The sequence below is a fragment of the Stegostoma tigrinum genome, chromosome 5, assembly GCF_030684315.1.
Source record: "Stegostoma tigrinum isolate sSteTig4 chromosome 5, sSteTig4.hap1, whole genome shotgun sequence".
NCBI classification, from domain to species: Eukaryota; Metazoa; Chordata; class Chondrichthyes; order Orectolobiformes; family Stegostomatidae; genus Stegostoma; species Stegostoma tigrinum.
In genome coordinates, this window is record NC_081358.1 from 31,217,693 (window position 1) to 31,236,372 (window position 18,680).

Below are 18,680 nucleotides of genomic sequence, written 5' to 3' on the forward strand. Positions count from 1 at the left end.
AGTAAAACCTGTCTGGTTCAATAATGCCCTTTAGGGAAGGAAATATGCTATCCTGTCTGGCCTACATGTTGACTCTTAACTGCTCTCTGGACAATAAACATGCAACATGCTCATTTTGTGAATGAACAGAAAAAAGGTACTGCCCTAGAAGTGGGCTTAAATGCCTAATCATGCATTGACTGATTTTCCCATGTGGTGGTTTTATGATATCCAAACCCCTTAAAGAGTTATTATCTTATAACACAATTAAGACCATTAATTAAGTTAATTGTAACAGATACCTAGGAGTGACATTCTGTAAATAAAAACAAAATTAATAAGACTAGAAATGGTTTTTCTCCAAGAAATGTTGTTCTCAAGTCAGGATATCATTTATAAATAAAATATTTTTACCTCCATATATTTAATCACTCATTGAAGCCGTCATATACGACATGTTTATTTTTGTATGACCTTTACCACACTTAATGAGGATATGAAAAATGATTGATGTACTGGAATCAAAAGACTCAGTGCACTGATGAGTAATTACAGAACATCTATGCATGCACCAGGAATGCTACATAATCAATGTAGGTTAGTATGTTTAATTCCCTGATGTACATCAGAATTATGTAAAGAAAAGATGTTATTTAGCAGTAAGAGCACATTGGCTCTCTAGATTACATAAACATCTCCATCAGAAAAATACTTCTCAGAAATTAAACTCTTATAAAATATTTCAATTTCCATATAATAAAGAAGGGAATGTCCAAAGAATACTTAATGTGGTCAAAAACAACAAAAAAATTACACCTTTATATCGTTAGAGCAATGTTTTGATATATAGTATTCTATCTGCTTATGTAATGTTGTCAATGGTTTGTGTAGCTTTCCATTTTTTGCAATAGTACTGCAGAGATGCGTAAATAAAGCAGTTGCTTTTGGATCATTCCCAATTCTTTGCATGTCATAGTTATAACATACTTTTCTTTTTAATTGTTTGTTTTCCATTTTGTTAATTATTCATCATAAATAACAAATCTAATTTGTTTTCTTGTTACTCACCATCATGGAGTGACTAATTCTGTATCTGCCATGATTTCATAGTCATCTTGCAAATTAGTGGATTTAAATAAATAAGCATCACATGATTTTCTTTGCATTCAGCCAACATTTTATTGTAAAGGTGTCCCTATTTTTATCTGCAGAGGTCCTTGATGGAAAAGAGATAAATAATACAGTCAGACAATTTTTAATAAACTGGAAAGCTTTCCGAGAAGCCAAGAAGAAAATTGCCATGGAAAAGCCGGAGGAGCAGGCTACACAACAGACATTAGGTACATTACATAAATATTTTAATCACTTTATTTTCAATTAATCTAGAGACCCAGATAATGTTCTGGGGATCTGGGTTTGAATCCCGCCACAGCAGCAGAATTTGAATTCAGTAAAAAGAAAAATCTTGAATGAAGAGTCTAATGATGACCGTGAATCCATTGTCGGTTGTTGGAAAAACCCATCTGGTTCACTAATGTCCTTTAGGGAAGGAAACTGCCATCCTTACCTGGTCTGACCGACATGTGGCTCCAGACCCACAGTAACGTAGTTGACTCTTAATTGCCGCCTGAACAAAAAGGGATGGGCAAGAAATGTTAGCCTAGCCAGTAATGCCCTCATCCCGTGAATGAATAAAGTAAAAAAAGTGAAACAGAAAATACCAAGGATATGTGCAAAATAGGATGTGTATGAAATGGATAGAGAAAAAAATGTGCTGGGGAAACGAAGAAAGTCTGGCAGCAGCAGTGCAGACAGATGCAACGTTAATGTTTCAATCCAACATGTCTTATACAGAACTGAGAGAGGCTGAAAAATGATAGTGTTATGCTGTTAACCTAGGTGGAGGAGGAGCAAATAAGACATAATAAGGATGTCCAGAATAAAATACAAAGGGAGTGCCAGTGGCAGCAGCAGAGAGATATGGATGCAAAATAGGTATGTGTGCATAGTAGAAAATATGTCAACTTTCTAGGAACAAACCCATGCAAACAACTATGGGTGGGTAAAAGGGAAAGGGGCTTTAATTAAAACAGAGGACTGTATTCACGCTGTAAAGTTGTTGAAGTCAGTGTTTTGTTCTGAAAACTGTAAAGTGCCTATGTGGAAAATAAGGTGCTGTTCCTCCACCTCTTAGTGGACTTCACTGGAGCGCTGCAACAAACATGGGCCAGAAATTTTAACAGGATGCTATTCTGAAACAAACAAAATCCATGACCATTACCATCAAGAAAGCCAAGGACAGCAGATACAAGGAAACACTGCTACCTGCAAGTTCCCCTGCAAGCCATTCACCATCGTGACATGAAAATATGTCACTCTTCCTTCACTTTAATCGGGTCAAAGTATTCAAACTCCCTCCCTAATGCGTTGTGGGTCTACTTACAGCAAATAGACCACTGTGGTTCAAGAAGGCGGCTCAGCACCACTTATCATGGCCAGCAATGCCAATGTCCCAGAAGTTAAATTCTAAGAAAAAATTAAATAGCAAGCAACTGGAGCATCAGGGTTATTCTTACAGATGGAACAGAGGTATCCTGCAAAGCAGTCACTCAGTCTGCATTTCTTCTTGCCGATGTTAAGGAAACTGCATTGTCTTTAGTGAATACAGTAGACTAGAATGAAGAACCTGCAGGTAAACTGCTGCTTCATGAGGAAGATGTCTTTGGGGCCTTGGACATTGAGGAAAAAGGAGGTAAAACGGCAAGCGTTACATCATCTGTTAGAATTCTGATAGAATTAGAAGATGCTATGGAGGGATGAGCAAGGGTTAGGAGGCAGAGGAGTAGACCAGCATTTCAGAGAGAGAATAGTACCTGCAGAATGCTGTTAAATTGGGGAATGCACAATGAGTTTGGTGATGGCATCCTGCTGGAAGAGGCAGAAATGGCGGACAATAATTTTTCAAACCTGGAGACTGTTAGAGTGCAGTGTGAGAACAAGAGAAACTGTATTGATGTTCAGAGATGGAAGGGAAGGAATGAGGGCAGAAATGTGGGAAATGGATCAAACATGGGCGAAGTCCCCATCTGTCATGGTGAGAGGGATCCTAGGTTGATTAACAAGAGAAAGAAGATATTTTGGATACACCTTGTGGAAGATGACATCATTGGAAATAGATGCAAAGTGAAATTGCACAGTGAGTGCAGACTGGAGAAATCAAAAATAAAACTGACAAGCTTCAAGCAGGATTTGATACTGTCAACCTTTTTTTTATATTCCCCCTTTACAGAATTGTCAATTTGTACACTGTTAATGCAATGTTAATTCATTGTTCATTAATGAAGAAATGTAACAATGACATCAGTTCCTAGGACGAGATCTCCATTGTCTGGGCCAAATGTCTGTGGGAAGGATCCCAATATTTTGAGGTCCAATGATGGCAAAATGAAGAGGAAAAGTGAGTGATGAAAAGAACAAGCCTTGACTCAAATTAATAATACATAACCAGACTTCCAACAAGACAACAGATGCTTTATGAACCAGAAGGCCTGAAGATCCTGAATTTGCCTAATTAGCCATCTTCAGACTCATGAAAGACAATTATCCTTGACTGCAAGGGATAGCTAATAATTAGTGGTATTTCTCAAAAAGGAAAGCTGGATAAATGTCACAGAACAGAACTGAAGTACAAGTCAGGAACATTGAGTGGTAATTGATATATTAATAGTTGCTGGAACCATGGAAATATTGGCACTAAGGACAGTAACTCTATTAGAATATATTAGATACATTGTATTATTCTTTTTTCAAATTTTTTTTTTGCTTGTTTTTCCTGAGAAGCAGAGAGAATCTGAATCTAGGATGATTTAATTTATTTCATGATATGTATTGTTGAAGTATTGTTGAAGGACTGAGCTTTATGAGTTGAATTGTCTTTTATTAATACATACATAAGAAAATGGAAAAAGTTGAAAAAAAGATTAAGGATTGAAGTTACTATTAATTGAATTGACTTGGAGTTGACAAGCCAATGCTATAAACCGATACATTCATGTCCGTCACTTTAAAAATAATACATTGTGAAAATGAGCCTCTATATTAATTTTTGTTTTCTTCTGTTGGTTTAAAATGACCTAATGTGATTTTTCTACAAGATCATCCACAAGTAATTCGGAACCATGCACTTAGAAGCTATACAACTCCTGGTATTCGTAGATTCAGGAAACCTGTTGATCATCTTATGAAGACTTCCAGCTTGTCATACTCTAGAGATGATGGAAAAAGTGTTTTACCACCAGTACTTGAATCTAAGGGCATGGGTGATGGTGTGGAAAGAATCGGGTAAGGCGCTACCATCTTCTGACATGGCCGAAGTATGGAAAAATTAACTTTAATTTGATGGAATGCAACTCTTTACTTAATTAATGTCCAGTATATAATAGAATGAGCACCTTTGTCCAGAATTAGTTAGGTTATTATTTCCTAATGCCAGTTTTGTGGCACAGTGGTAGCAAGAAAATTTGGAGTTCAAGTTCCATTCACAGCCATCAGATTTAGTATTAACTTGTGAGTCCTTCCAACATATGCTAATGACAAGTGGTAAGAATGGGAGAGCTTCCTGCTTAGTCATGTGATGAAAAGAAAATTGGAGTCTCTACCATTCCTATCAGTAGCTCTGGGACTAGACTACAACATGCCTGTATAAGTGCATGTTGCCATGGTAACTCCAGCTCCTTGATGAGGTGGGGATGAGGGGATCAGTTAGCTCATTGCATGAACAATCAGTCTGATTGGAAAGGTGGGGGAGAGAGACACACAGGTTGCATGTTAGAACAAAAGGATTGAAAGACTGGAATACATGTTGGAGAGACAGAGACTGAGGGGGTTGCGAGAGATAGGAAGGCTTCAAAGTGGTAAGGGAATGGGAGGCTGCAAAGAGGAATGAACAGTTTCAAACTTGTCAATAAATGTCACTCAGCTAACTAGGAGCTAGGAAATCTTGAAATCACTGCAGTAATGAATCTCTAGTTTTAGGCTGCATATGTTCAGGAGCTACTATGTAGGAAAAATTAAGTGGATGCTATTGTGAAGAACACTGTGTCAATTATTGAATTTAAATCTGAGTTTCAGTAAGTGTTGTAATTGCCTTGGTAAAATATCCCAGCTTTGTAAATATCTGATGAAAACATACTAGTTTTCCCCGATCAGCCCTGCAGATGTGCTGGAAGTAATGACTTTTTACATTTTTAGGTGTATGTCAGTTATTTTGAACACAAGTTGTTGTAAATGTATACCCATTATCTTTATCCAATTTAAATGATTTCTTTGTGTGATATGGTTTTAAATTTAGTGGATGATAAATAATTATTGAGGATATGCTGTTAATTTTATTTCGTTGAGAGTCCAAATATCCAATGTGTCAACATGATAAACAGAATGTAATGTTACTACGTGACTGCATCACCTAATAAAGAACATTGTGAGAACAAAAAGTTAGCCCCTGAAAATAAAAAGTAGCCATTAAAGAAATCTCAAGAGCTTTTGTGCACAGCTGCAATGGAAGTAAGGGAGAAACTTCAAAATGTAAATCCTTACTCCAATATTTTTAAAATGTAAATTAACAGTGGTCTTGGCAGCCATGCCATTACTGTTAGGTGGAGATGGAGAAACTCCCCTCTACAGAATAGCCAGTGTTTGCTGCATATCCAGGAACACAAGGGCAGAGGTGAGACCGTAGCCTACCTGGAGCACTAGTCGTCTGGTCTGCAACTGGGGACTGCCATCAAGCAATTAAACGGGCCCATGTTGCCTGTAGGAACTTGGAGTCTGGCTGGAAAATCTGTTGTCTTTCTTTACTTGGCCTTAAGTGACCCTTAATGAGTTGTGTATGCTACCTGTCAGATGTGAGTGTGTGGTCATGCTGCCCATCATGCATCTCACCCCATCTCATCTTCACAAAAATATTCCAGAGTAGGATGGAGGTTGGCAAACTGCCATGCTATGCATCCAACTGGGCTGTTTCTGACTCTCAGCCTGCCTGTAATCCAGATTTAAATCTCATTATGACTATTATGAGTTACACAACATTAAATAATTCAAATCTCTGTTAGAATGTCTGGTTTTATTTTTCAAAACAGTACACAATGTAATAGTTCTCAGCATATTAGGAATTGATTTATAGGTGATCTTTGTATAAAATCTGTGTTAATCTATTTGAAAAATGTTGTTACAAAAATAATTTTATGCACATCAAGCCACATACCGAAATTAACAACTTATATTAGCTGAAAAGTGAAAAGCAAATAAGATGCTTTTTCTGAATTCAAGACGTTATTATATTGTTTGTTCTTGTCAGTGTAGTCAGTACCATACAAGTGCTGAACAAAAGCTTCCACAATGCAAAAAATAAGAGATAGTAAATGTTAAAGCTAGTACATTGTTGATCTTTGGTGTACCTTTTTTGTCAACTGCACTTTCTGCTAGCTAAACTGTATAGTTAAAGATAATCAATGAAAATGACAGATTCTGAAAAAAAATTCAATGGTTTTATTTCATTTGTGAGCTGAGAGTGACTGTCTTGACCTCAGGGTTGCATTTAAGCAACCTTGGAGTAGTGGGAATCAGGGACATACCTGGCACAAAAGAAGATGATTTTGGTGGTTGGAGGTCAGTCATCTCAGGTCCAGCATCTCTGCAGGAGTTCCTGAAGGTAATGTCATTGCCTGACTATCATCATCAATGCTGCTTCATCAAGCTCTTCCCTCCATCAAAAGGGCAGAAGTGAAGTTGTTCATTGATGATAGCACAATGTTCAGCATTATTCTCAACTCCTCAGGTACTGAAGTAGTCCATGTTCAAGAGCAATAAGATCTGGCTTGGGCTGACATATGTCAAGTAACATTTGTGCCACACAAGTGTCAGGAACAACATAATTTCCAACAAGAGAGAATCTAGCCATATCCCCTTGACTTTCAGTGACATTGCCATCACTGAATTCTCCCACTATCAACATCCTGAGGGTTAACATTGACCAGGAACTAAACTGGACTAGTCATATAAGTAATGTGCAGGTCAGAGGATAGCAGCCTGCAGCAAGAAACTGACATCCTGACTCCCCACAGCCTTTTCACCATGTACAAGGCTCAAGTCAGGAGTGTGATGGAATACTCCCCACTTGTGGATGAGTACAGCCCAAAACAACACTCAAGAAGGCAGCTCAACACCAAATTTTTAAGGGCAACTCGGGATGGGAAATGAAAGTCAGCACAGCCAGTAATGCCCACGTATCACAAGAGAGTAAAAAAACTGAAAAAGTTTCTGTATGGGTTACTTTGGTAATTAGTTTTAAGTTATGAGATAAAAGAAACAATTACTATTTATCTTTGAATATGCCTCCGTTATGCATGTATTTTGTGTTAATAGAAAACAAAGTCATTTGCAGAGTATCAATTTTCTACCTATTTTATGAAATCGATTTCATAGGGTTACATATTTTTATTCAGAATCTCTCTAGAATATTTAACTGTCTTGATTACATATTCAGTATGGAATGTAGCATTCCTAATGTTAGTCCTGTTTTAATCAATTTTGCATTGATGTATGTCTTTGACCTTTTGACAACTAGTCACATTAGATGGTTCAGTAAGAAAATGTAAACATTAGTTTGTTCCTCACATCAAGAATGTTTGGTTGGGTGAAGGTGAAATGGAAAAGATTAATATGTACTTAATGAAGTTTGGAAAATTGAGAGTACAATTAAATAATTGTATGAAAAATAGTAGTTAAAAACAGGTTTTATTTAAACACTTATTTCCTTCCTTTTAGACCCCACAACCCTCCCATCAGTAAGATTGATGAATAGCCTAGTGTTTGTACCTTCCAATCCAGTCTCAAAGTTTTTTTCCCCCCAGCAAATAAACAATATTTTCTTTTCTGTTAATGACCCAAAGGTTGTATCATTAAAGGAGAAAAGTAGACTTTCAGTCTCAGACGAAGAATTTTAAAAAAAATTTACACATTGACATTTCATAACAGAGGTCTGCCTTGCTTGATTAATTCTGGCCATGCCTCCTGAGTGGAAACAATGAGATTAGTTCTCTTTCTGGCTATTAGGGATATGGATTTTATTCACTGATACAATGCTTATTCAGACACTAAACAATTTCTGCATCCAGTATTTAATTTGTTATATAAGAATAAAGATAAAGAATTTTTTTAGATGTATGTATTTTGCTTTAAGTAACACACATTCTATTGTTATTGCAATAGTTAAAGTAGTATTAGTCAGTCACAGAAAAGTGACTAATGATTTACAACAAAATTGCATCAAGCTTCAGTTCTTACAATATATAGCAAGAAAATACAATGCATATAATGAGAACACCAAATATTACAGAGTCACAGAAGGAGGCCACTCGACCCACTGTATGTACATCAGCTTTCCAACAAGCATTATGACCTAATATTATTTGTCTCCTTTTCTTCATAGTCTTGCATATTGTTTGTGTTCAAAGCGTCATGCAATGTTTTCTTGAATTCCTCAATTGATTCTCTTTCCACCACTCTTTCAGGCAGTGCATTCCAAACCCAAACCACCCCTGCAAATTCCGTTAAATCTGTGCCCGTTTACAACCAGAAGAGTTTCTCATTATCTAGTCATACCTCTGATGATTTTGAAACCTTCCTTTAGAACTCCTCTTAGTCTTCTTCTCTCCTAGGACAGGAGTCCTAACATCTCCAATCTATCCTCATAACTGAAATCTCTCATCCCAGGAACTATTTGGTAAATCTCTTCTGCACTGTTACCAATGTGTTCATATTCTTTCTTGTAGTATGGTACCCAGAACGGTACACAGTATTCTAGCTGAAGTCTAACAAATGTCTTATATACAAAGACAGAAACTTGTCTTTTGAAGAAGGGTCATTAGACCTGGAAAGTTAACTCTGCTTTCTCTCCACTGATGCTGTCAGACCTCCTGAGTTTCTTTCCAGCAATTTCTGTTTTTGTTTTGAATTCTAGTATCCACAGTTTTCTTTGTTAAGTGAAATAAGTTGAACATAAGTATATGTATTTGGCTACCTATACATTTCTCATATCTAGAAGTCAAGTTGAATAATAGGGAAAATGTACATCCCTAAATAGTGACCTTTTAAGATAAAATTAAAATAAGTGTACAAAACCTTTAAAATAATTTTAAAGCTTTGGTAAAGATAACTGAAATGTTTCATTCTTTTCATACAGTAGTTATTACTTTGTAAGATAGTGATTAGTATAGTTCATTTATTTACTAACTCCATAAATGTCAAATTTTGGATCTTCACATCTCCCCACTACTCCTATCTCCCAATACTGCTAACAGACAGTTTACCCTCCAATAACATCTTTAAATTGGGGGAAAGAAAGATTTTGAAACACATTATAGGGAAGATAGCAGATTATAGACTGTTAGACTGTCAGGGGAGGCGATGGCCTAGTGGTATTGTCGCTGGGCTCTTAATCCAGAGACCCAGTGTTCTGGGGATCTGGGTTTAAATCCTGCCATGGCAGATGGTGGAATTGGAATTCAATAAAGATCTGGAATTAAGAGCCTAATGATGACTGAATTGATTGTGGGGAAAATCCCATCTGGTTCACTAATGTCCTTTAAGGAAGGAAACTGCCATTCTTACCTGGTCCAGCCTACACATGACTCCAGAGCCACAGCAATATGGTTGACTCTTAACTGCCCTCTAGGCAATTATGGATGAACAATAAATGTTGCCTAGCCAGCAACACCCTCATCCCATGAATGAATAAAGAAGATGGGTTTGGGTCTGACTTCTTTAACTGCAGTATCTACAGCAGAACCTTCAGTTGCCCAGGGGCCTAAGGTTTGAAAGTCCTTCCCAGACCTCTTAGGCTCCCTAAGGGCTTGATGTTCATCAAGGAGATTGGTATCAGGACTCAGGAATTTTCTCAACTCCATTACAACTCTTCTTCCATCCTGGCCATATCACTCACCCTGTTTCCATGTTGGAAAGGCAGGCATATGCTTGAGATGGGACACTGCATCCAGAGACAAGCCTAGGGAGGTGGCAGTGATAGGGTTCTGAAACTGACAAAATAAGCAAACAGGCTTTGATATCTTTATAACATCATGAAAGTGTTAATCATAACACTCATTCCTTATACCAATGAGAAAAAGCTATAATCCACTTACCACCTTTTAATCTAAACAAACAAAAAAGCACTGAAAAAAATGAAAGTAGTAACAGTTTCTTACAACCTTATACAACTGTCAATCAAACAAAGATGGCACTTCCCTTCAAGATGTGTAAATAGATTCCTGCTGAATGGAATCCATTACCATTCTTGGAGCCCAGCTAAGCATGCCTAGTGAGGCCATCTTGCAATTGTTTCAATAAAGCAAGTTGAGGAGATAACCAGGCATTTTATTTTTCAGATTGACTCATTATGAATGTTTGATTGAGTTCCAGGAATTGTTAATTGATTCACCTCAGAAGGGAAACAAAAACAGAAATTGCTGGAAAAGCTCAGCAGCATGTGTGGAGACAAATCAGAGTTAACGTTTCGGGTCAAGTGACCTTTCTTAGAGCTCCAGTTAACTGTAATTTCTGTCCACAGATGCTATGAGACCTTTTCTTGCAATTTCTGTTTTTGTTTCTGTTTTACAGCATTCGTAGTTCGTTTGGTTTTTATTTAGTATTCATCTCAAAAGGGGTCTATTTACTCAACTTGAAGGCAAATGTCTACTTTATTTGATTGATATTTTTATGACCTTGAAATAATTTGACTTTTGAATTTTTTTTTCTAAATTCCTGTGTGTTTGTTTGGTTCAGGTGAAAAGGTACGAAGTGGATTAAAGCTATCCTTGATGGGACTTTCACTGTCAATTTTATCACTAGCTTAATGAAAATGTAAGAGGGCATTGTTTTTCAAAATGAGTGAAGATTCTCTTAAAAGAGGAGGAGTGAGTGGAGTCATACAGCCTTTTAACTTTAAAGAGCTGGTCTTTTTGCTCTTGGCAGATTGAAATTAATTTGAAAAGTTCAATGATGCAATTTTGGGTGAGGAGATACGGAGGCTGATAGAATTACTGTTTCAGTGGGGGTGGGGCTGATGGAGTGGAATTCATATAGAGACTGATATTGAGGGAGGGCAACAGGCTGGAGTATTAAAGTGGAGATTGAAATAGTTTAGAGTGATTTGGCGCACCATCTGCAAAGGGAGAGAATATATAAAATCTCCAGAAATTGAATGGGCTTTGAAGGACAAAATCTTTTCCTAAATAATTGAAGAAGTAGATGGATGAGATGCATGATGAAGGAAAGATGTCAGAGCATTATGAGGTGGAGCGCAAAGGAACTTGATGATTATTATAGCAACAGTTTTAGTTGCAGGCTCATGGTAGCGTGTAGTTTGGCAATGTACCAAAATTTCTTAGTGCAAGTTAATTACTCATTGCTAACCTCCTCTTCAAATCTTTTTATTGGACCTCATTGTGCCATTCTGCAAACACCAAGTGAATAAAGACAGCACCCAATGGGATGACTAACTACTTAAAGCATTTTAGGGCAAGGGTTTAAAGGTTTGAGTTTTCAATTTTACTGGGCTGGTTTCCCGATTACTGTGCAACTGAAGTTGGCACAAGAGATTGCAAAAATTGAACGTAATTTGAATAACTTGAGTATCTGTCAGTTTTTGCACTAGTTTTTTTAAATGCGTAACATTGAAAGTAAGCCTTGTCCATGAAACTGTCAATTCCCTTAGGATGTTTTAATCACTGTTGGCAATTTCTGCTAATTACATTGCATCTCACCTTCTTTGCCATCATACTTTACTGCAAGTGCCTCTGGTTGCTTGGTTCTGGTTAATTCATTCCTTTGAATAATTATACTGTTCTATTGTGAATTGTGCCCTGACAGTGTCTCCTATCCAATGTTGTTATTGTCTGGAATTGTACTTACACTGGAAGGCTTGGAGTCCTTGTCAAATCTTGAAGATCAGCCAGTGCTATGTCATGCACTAACACCTGGAAGTATGAAGAGCAGTGCCCTGAATAATTTAGAAGCCTGATTTACTGTGCTGAACCAGTCATGGCTCTGACTGACATTGCCAGTGCTAAATGTATTGGCATAAGCACGTCATCCATCAGTTCCAGGTTCATGATGTCTTGGCACAAGCAATCTTGTAGCTGCTGATAGCACTTACTGGAACTTGTGAATTTTCATTCAGAGATTCACTATTGTTATTATCCTTGCAGGGAAACTAACTTGCTCATTAGTTACTGAATGCTTTGCCAAATCTAGTGTAAGGTCCTCAGCAGATTGTAGCTATCTAAGTGAAGGACTGACATCAATCTTCCTTGAATTGAGTACCTCAGTGCCAGTGTAACAAGCTGTCAGAATCAGCAATTAGACTTTGAATCTAATAATTTGAAGGCTACTCTGGCTTCAGGATCTATGTTAGCATTTGTGTCAGTATTTATCTTCATGATGGGATGGGAAGATTTAAGGTATGCCCTTGTTGTAAGTCATTTTTTTGAGCAAAGCAGGAAATAATTAAACCTTGGTTCTGGTTTCATTCTTCTCTCTGCTCTGGTTCTGCTGCTGTTTTTGCTGCAAAAGTAAAGACAAAGGCAGAGATGAAGTCAAGAAGTAAACTATAAATAGGAACTGGTATACAAAGCAATGGAGAGAGAGAGAGAAAATAGTAAATGAATGTGATATACATTATTAATGATTTTCCCAAAATTTAGTTCTTTATTTTATGACTAATTTGACCAGAATAAAGTTGGGACTATCAATCTGCAGCACTTATTCAAACAGAAATAAACACATGAGACAGTCACTTGGAACGGATAAGCCGCAGAAACTCATAGTTGTGAATTCCATTTCTAGATTCTTTTTGGCTCAGTCAGACTTGAATTTATAAGTGAAACGGATGCACACTGCTGATGATATTGAGTTATACTCAGGGCTAAAGACTTGAGTCTTTCTGTGCAATAACCAACTCCAAATCTAACTTTTCATTGACATTTTTCAGTAGTACGCCATTAAATTTCCACTGCTGAACCAATGAGGAATTTTGTCTAGCTACAGTCTGAAAAGAACATATATTCTTAACCTGCAGCATTAACTTTTGTGTTTCTCTTCACAGATGCTGTTAGAACCTCTGAGTATTTTTAGAAATTTCTGTTTTACCTAAGACTTACAACATCTGCAGCATTTTGATTTCCAAATTTTGTTTTGTGGTTGAGTTTATGATTGGTTGATTTTGCAAAGTTGACTTATTCATCAGTTGTGATTGGCCAGAGAAGCAATATGCAATTGTATTAGCCCTCCATGTTTTCTTGCAATCCCCCTTAGTTTACTTACACTTTACTCCACCCCTAGTTTATTATTCACATGTAAAATTTTATATGGAAGTTAATTTTGTTTAATTTTAACTTCATTCTTGAATCACTGAAGACTATCTGCTGTCGGGACACAGTGCTGTTTGAGAACAATTTTCTGGATTTTGATCAGGTGTCAGTGACTGAATGACAATGTCATTCCAACTCTGGGAACGAGGGGTGAGGCAGTGACATAGTGGTAAGGAAGTGCTTGTAATCCATAGTTCCAGATTAATATACTGCGACTTGGGTTCAGATCCCACCATGACAGATGTGGAAATTTGAATTCAATAAAAATCTAAAATAAAAGATCATGTACTGTCAATTGTCATATAACCCCAACTGGTTCACCAATGCCCTTTAGGAAAGGAAATATGATGCCCTTAAGTGGTCTGTCTTACATATACTGCAGACCCAAAGAAATTTGGTTGACTCTTAACTGCCCTCTGGGTGATTGGGAATGAGCAAAAAAGGTTGACCTAGCCAGTGATGCCCACGTCCTAAGAATTAGATTTCTCATGAATACATAACATACAGATTAGGAACAGCAATTTGCCATTTGGCCCCTGTAGTCTGCTCCACCATTTAATAAGATTATGGTTGATCTGATTGTGGCCATAATTCCAAATCCATGTCTACCCCAATAATTTTTAAACTTCCTTTTTAGTCAAGAATCTATCTACGACTGTCTTATAAAATATTAAATGACTCCATCTCTCTGGAGAAGACAGTTCCAAATTTTCACACCATTCTGATAAAAGGCATTCCTCCCCATCTGTTTTAAATGGGACACCCCTTGTTTTTAAAACTGTGACCCTTGGTTCTTGTCTGTTCCAAAGAGAAAACATTTTTCAGTGTCTGCTCTGTCAAATTAATTCAGGATTAGATTCCCTACAGTGTGGAAACAGGCCCTTTGGCCCAACAAGTCCACACTGCCTCTTGAAGCATCCCTCCTAGCCCCAGCCCCCTATAACCCACACACCCCTGAATACTACAGTCAATTTAGTATGGCCAATCCACCTAGTCTGCACATCTTTGGACTGTGGGAGGAAACTGGAGCACCCGGAGAAAACCCACACAGACACAGGGAGAATGTGCAAACTCTGCACAAAGTTGCCCAAAGCTGGAATCGAACCTGGGTCCCTGGCGCTGTGAGGCTGCAGTGCTAACCACTGAGCCACCGTGCTGCCCTCGCTCTGATATGGTTCAATAAATCACCTCTCACTCTAAGCTCCAATGGCTAATGGGCAGCCAGTCCAACCAATCCTCACAAAATAAACTCCCATCTCGGTTATCAGTCAACTGAAATTTTTTTGTGAACTGGTTCTAATTCTCTTAGATGAGGAGATCAAAATGGTACACAGTACATTAGATCTTGCCTCACCAATGTCTATACATCTGTAGTATCACATTTAGATTTAATTCCCCTTGCAATTAAAATGTCAATTCCAATTGTCTTTGCTAATCATACCAATGCAATTATTGTGATTCAAGTGCCAATATATGCAAATCTGTATGTCTCGAGTTGTGCAAATTTTTCTCCATTTAAATAATAGACTGCTTTTCTATTCTTGCCAAAATGGGCAATGGCTCACTTAGCTTATCTATCCATTTCCAGACTCTCTTTCCTTGCACAACTTAGTTTCTTCTCTATCTCTGTACCATTAGCAAATTAAGCAATTATACATTTGGGCCCTTCATGCAAGTTATTTATGTAGATTGTAAATAATTAAGGCCCCAACCCTGATCCCTGCCACACCCAACTTGTGATAACCTGCCAACCCGCAAAAGACCCTTTTATGCCCACTCTTTGCTTCCTATTGGCCAAACTAATCCTCTATCCAGACTAATATCTTACTCCCATACCATGAACTCTTATGTCCCAAAGTATCCTTTAACGTAGTACCTTGTCAAATGCATTCTGGAAATTTAAGTACAGTATATCCACTGGTTTCATCTTTATCAACTTTGTATGTTATTTCTAGTATTTTGCTCAGAAGTTATTTCTCTTTCACAAAACCATGTTGACTCTGCCTGATTGCATTAAGATTTTCTAAAGGGCCCTGCTATAACATCCTTAATAATAGATTCCCAAATTTTCCCAATGACTGGTGTTAAGTTAACCAGCCTAGATTTCCTGTTTTCTGTTTCCTTCCTTTCTTGATTAGAGGAGTCACATTTGCTATTTTTCAATGGATCTTTTCTAGACTGGAACAAATTTTGGAAAATTAAAACTAATGCATGTACTATCTCAGCAGCCACTTCTTTTTATTCCTCTCTGTAAGTCTACAAGAATGAAGTCAACTAGAGCCAGGGGACCTGTCAGGTTTTAGTTTTAATAATTTTCTCAACACCCATTCCTGTAATTATTTTAAAGTTCCTTGCTCCCTTTCACATTCTAATTCACAATAATTTCCAGAATGTTATTTGTGACCTCCACAGTGAAGATAGATGCAAACAATCTATTCAGTTAGTCCACTATTTCCCATTATTAATTCCTCTCCTCACTCTAAAGGACCAATATTTACTTAAATCTTTTTCCTGCTTAAATATTAGCTTCAGCTCTTTTTTCATATTTCTAGCTAGCTGTCTTGCACGCTAATTTCACCCTCCTTATTAGTCTATTGGCCATTCTTTGCTTTTTTTAAGCATTCTTTACAATCTTCTAATTTGTAGCTCATGTCTGAGGAATTATTACTTTCTTTAATTTCCTTAAATTATCCATGATTAATGTGCTTTTCCCTTAGAATTTTTTCCCCACTGAAGTGTATATCTGAGTATTCTGAAATATCTCCTTAAATATTGACCACTATTTCTACTGACCTGATCTTAATCTAGTGGGTGTCTTCATGCCGTCACAATTGTCCTTGTTTACATTTAAAACACCGACCTTTGTACAGCCTTCTTTCCCTCAAACTCAATGCAATGTTCATTCATATTTTGAACACAGCTACCTTGGGGATATCTTTAAAATAAGGTAATAAGTTAATCCTGATAATTAGTTATAAGTACATAGGAACAAGAGTAGGCCATTCAGCCCATTGAACCTGCTGCACCATTCAATATGGCCATGGCTGGTCACTCATTTCTGTGCTTTTGTTCATCTGTCTTTGTTGCATTAAAACCACCTGACACTTAGCTATTGCTGTACTTTACCTGGATTGCTAGCCTTCCTGGTCCAAGACCAGACTGGCTTGGGAGGTGAGTCCTGGAGGCAAGTCCCAGACCAGAGACCGGTGTGGGGAGGCAAGTCCTATACTGAAGGCTATTGTGGAGCAGCGAGTCCCAGACTGGAGGCCACCACGGGAGGTGAGGGCCTTGTGGACTGGTAGCAAGTCCTCCAGTTTTGAAGCCTAGCATGGTCTGGAGACTAGGTGCTGACATGGACTTAGTGAAAAGGACTGTAATTCAAATAATTTATAAAAATGTTTTATTCTTATGCTGGAGTTTTTGCGTTATTCAAGTACTTTAAAATAAAACTATATTGTAATGCAGGACTTTTATTGATTATTCTTTCTATTCTGTAACAAATATTAAGTTTCTGTACCCAAGATGGCACCATAAGTGGTGACATTGCAAACTTTTCACTGCACTCATTTGAGTGAGCATGACAATAAAACTAATAGTAATTCTAGTTCTACAAGTCACATATGCTTGAATATCCAGAATATACATGAATAGGCAGAGAATAGAGAGATACGGACTGCACGGATGTAGAATGCTTTTAGTTAAGAAAGATGTCATATGTTGGCACAGCCTTGGTGGGCCGAAGGGCCTGTCCCTGTGCTGTAATATTCTTATCCCAGTATTTGCTATCTTGTAGCCATTTCTCTGTAGCGGCTATCAGATTATACATACCTATTTCTATTCGCACTTTCAATTAATCTGTTTTGTTAATAAGTGTCCATTCAAATTTAGATCTTTAAGCTCTGTCTTTTTAACACATTTTATTCTACCCTATCTACTGTTGTACGCTTAGGTTTGCACACTTTGTCCCTTCCAATCACGTTCTTAACACCATTTTCCTTATTGCTGCCTTGCTCTTTTGTGTCACCTTCTCAGTTTAATTTATAGAATCGTTTTAAATCTAATCCCTTTCTCTGCTATTTAGTTTAAAGCTTTCTGTACCATGCTGATTATGCAACTCACCAGAACTCTTGTTCCAGCATTCATTCCCAACGTTACACATCTCACTTTCCCCTGTACTGGTGCTGGTGTACCATTAATTGAAACCCATTCTTCCAATTCCAATCTTTGAGCCATGCATTCATCTATTTAATTTAACTTAGCAATTCTTAACCCTGTGCCAAATTCTTTCATGGCTCAGGTTATAATGCAGAGATTATTACTTGAAGTTCTGTTTTTTAACTTAGCCCCTTGCTCATACTCAGTTACAAGAACCTCTTCATTATTCAGCTGTTTGCTTACCTTCACAGCAAAATTTCTTGCAGCGATTCAGAACTCTCCTGGGGTCCCTTTAAGTAGAGAGCTTTCTTTGACTAATCCAGTATATGATCTGTGATTGATCAAGAAACCCAGAATTAGAATGTTAGTGCTGTGTCTGAGTTAAACAGCCCCTAAATAGTCTGCATCTTCAGCATTCAATCAGTTCCTGACCCATGACAGATCCCAGTCATCAATCACTAATGAACTGATTGGCAGGTAATCCAGTGAGTTATCTTGCAGGTAGGGGCAGCATGTTAGTTGCCATCCAATTTGCTCACTCGACAGTTTTTACAAAAAGAGAAGATTGCACACAGCCCACCTGAGTTTACCTAAAACTGACTGTTAACTACGTTAATGATAATAAAACCTAGACAAACAAGGAAAATCTAGGATAACAGAAAATTCTTAAAATACACAGCAAGACTGGCAATGTTTGTGGAGAAAGAAATAGAATTAATCTTTCAGATTGATTACAATTCACCAGAGCTGAAAATGTAGACTTACATATGAAGAATCAAAAGCATGAATTACAGGTAAAAAGAGAGCCTAGTTTAGTGCATTGGTATTCCAGCGCTGTCTATTTTTATGCATGTATTTAAAATTTCTTCCCAGTCTGTTAAACTTGCCCTTCACATAAGGATTTTGTGCTTTTAATAGAAACAGAAATTCATTGCACAGATATTGACTTAGAATAATTTTGTCAACCTCAAATTAACCATTATGTACAATAAAGCTACTTTAAGTAGGTCTTCCTTGAATGAATGTGCCTCCTCAAGTTTCAGTGGCAGTCAAGCAGAAGCTAGACTGACAGGATGTAGAACTCCCATTGCAGTTAGAATGTGCTGTACCGCAAATCTAAGT

At 37.4% G+C, this 18,680-nt stretch overlaps 1 protein-coding gene across 7 annotated transcripts in view; it reads left to right on the forward strand.

Moving 5' to 3' along the window:
- Positions 1–18,680, forward strand: part of ppp1r42 (protein phosphatase 1, regulatory subunit 42) — an 86,614-nt gene that overhangs the window by 36,300 nt on the left and 31,634 nt on the right. For all 7 annotated transcript variants that reach the window (XM_048529924.1, XM_048529930.1, XM_048529925.1 and 4 more), the window contains 2 exons: positions 1,191–1,319; positions 4,134–4,320. In XM_048529924.1, coding sequence (XP_048385881.1) covers positions 1,191–1,319; positions 4,134–4,320 — 316 coding nt within the window. The remainder of the gene's footprint in view (positions 1–1,190; positions 1,320–4,133; positions 4,321–18,680) is intronic.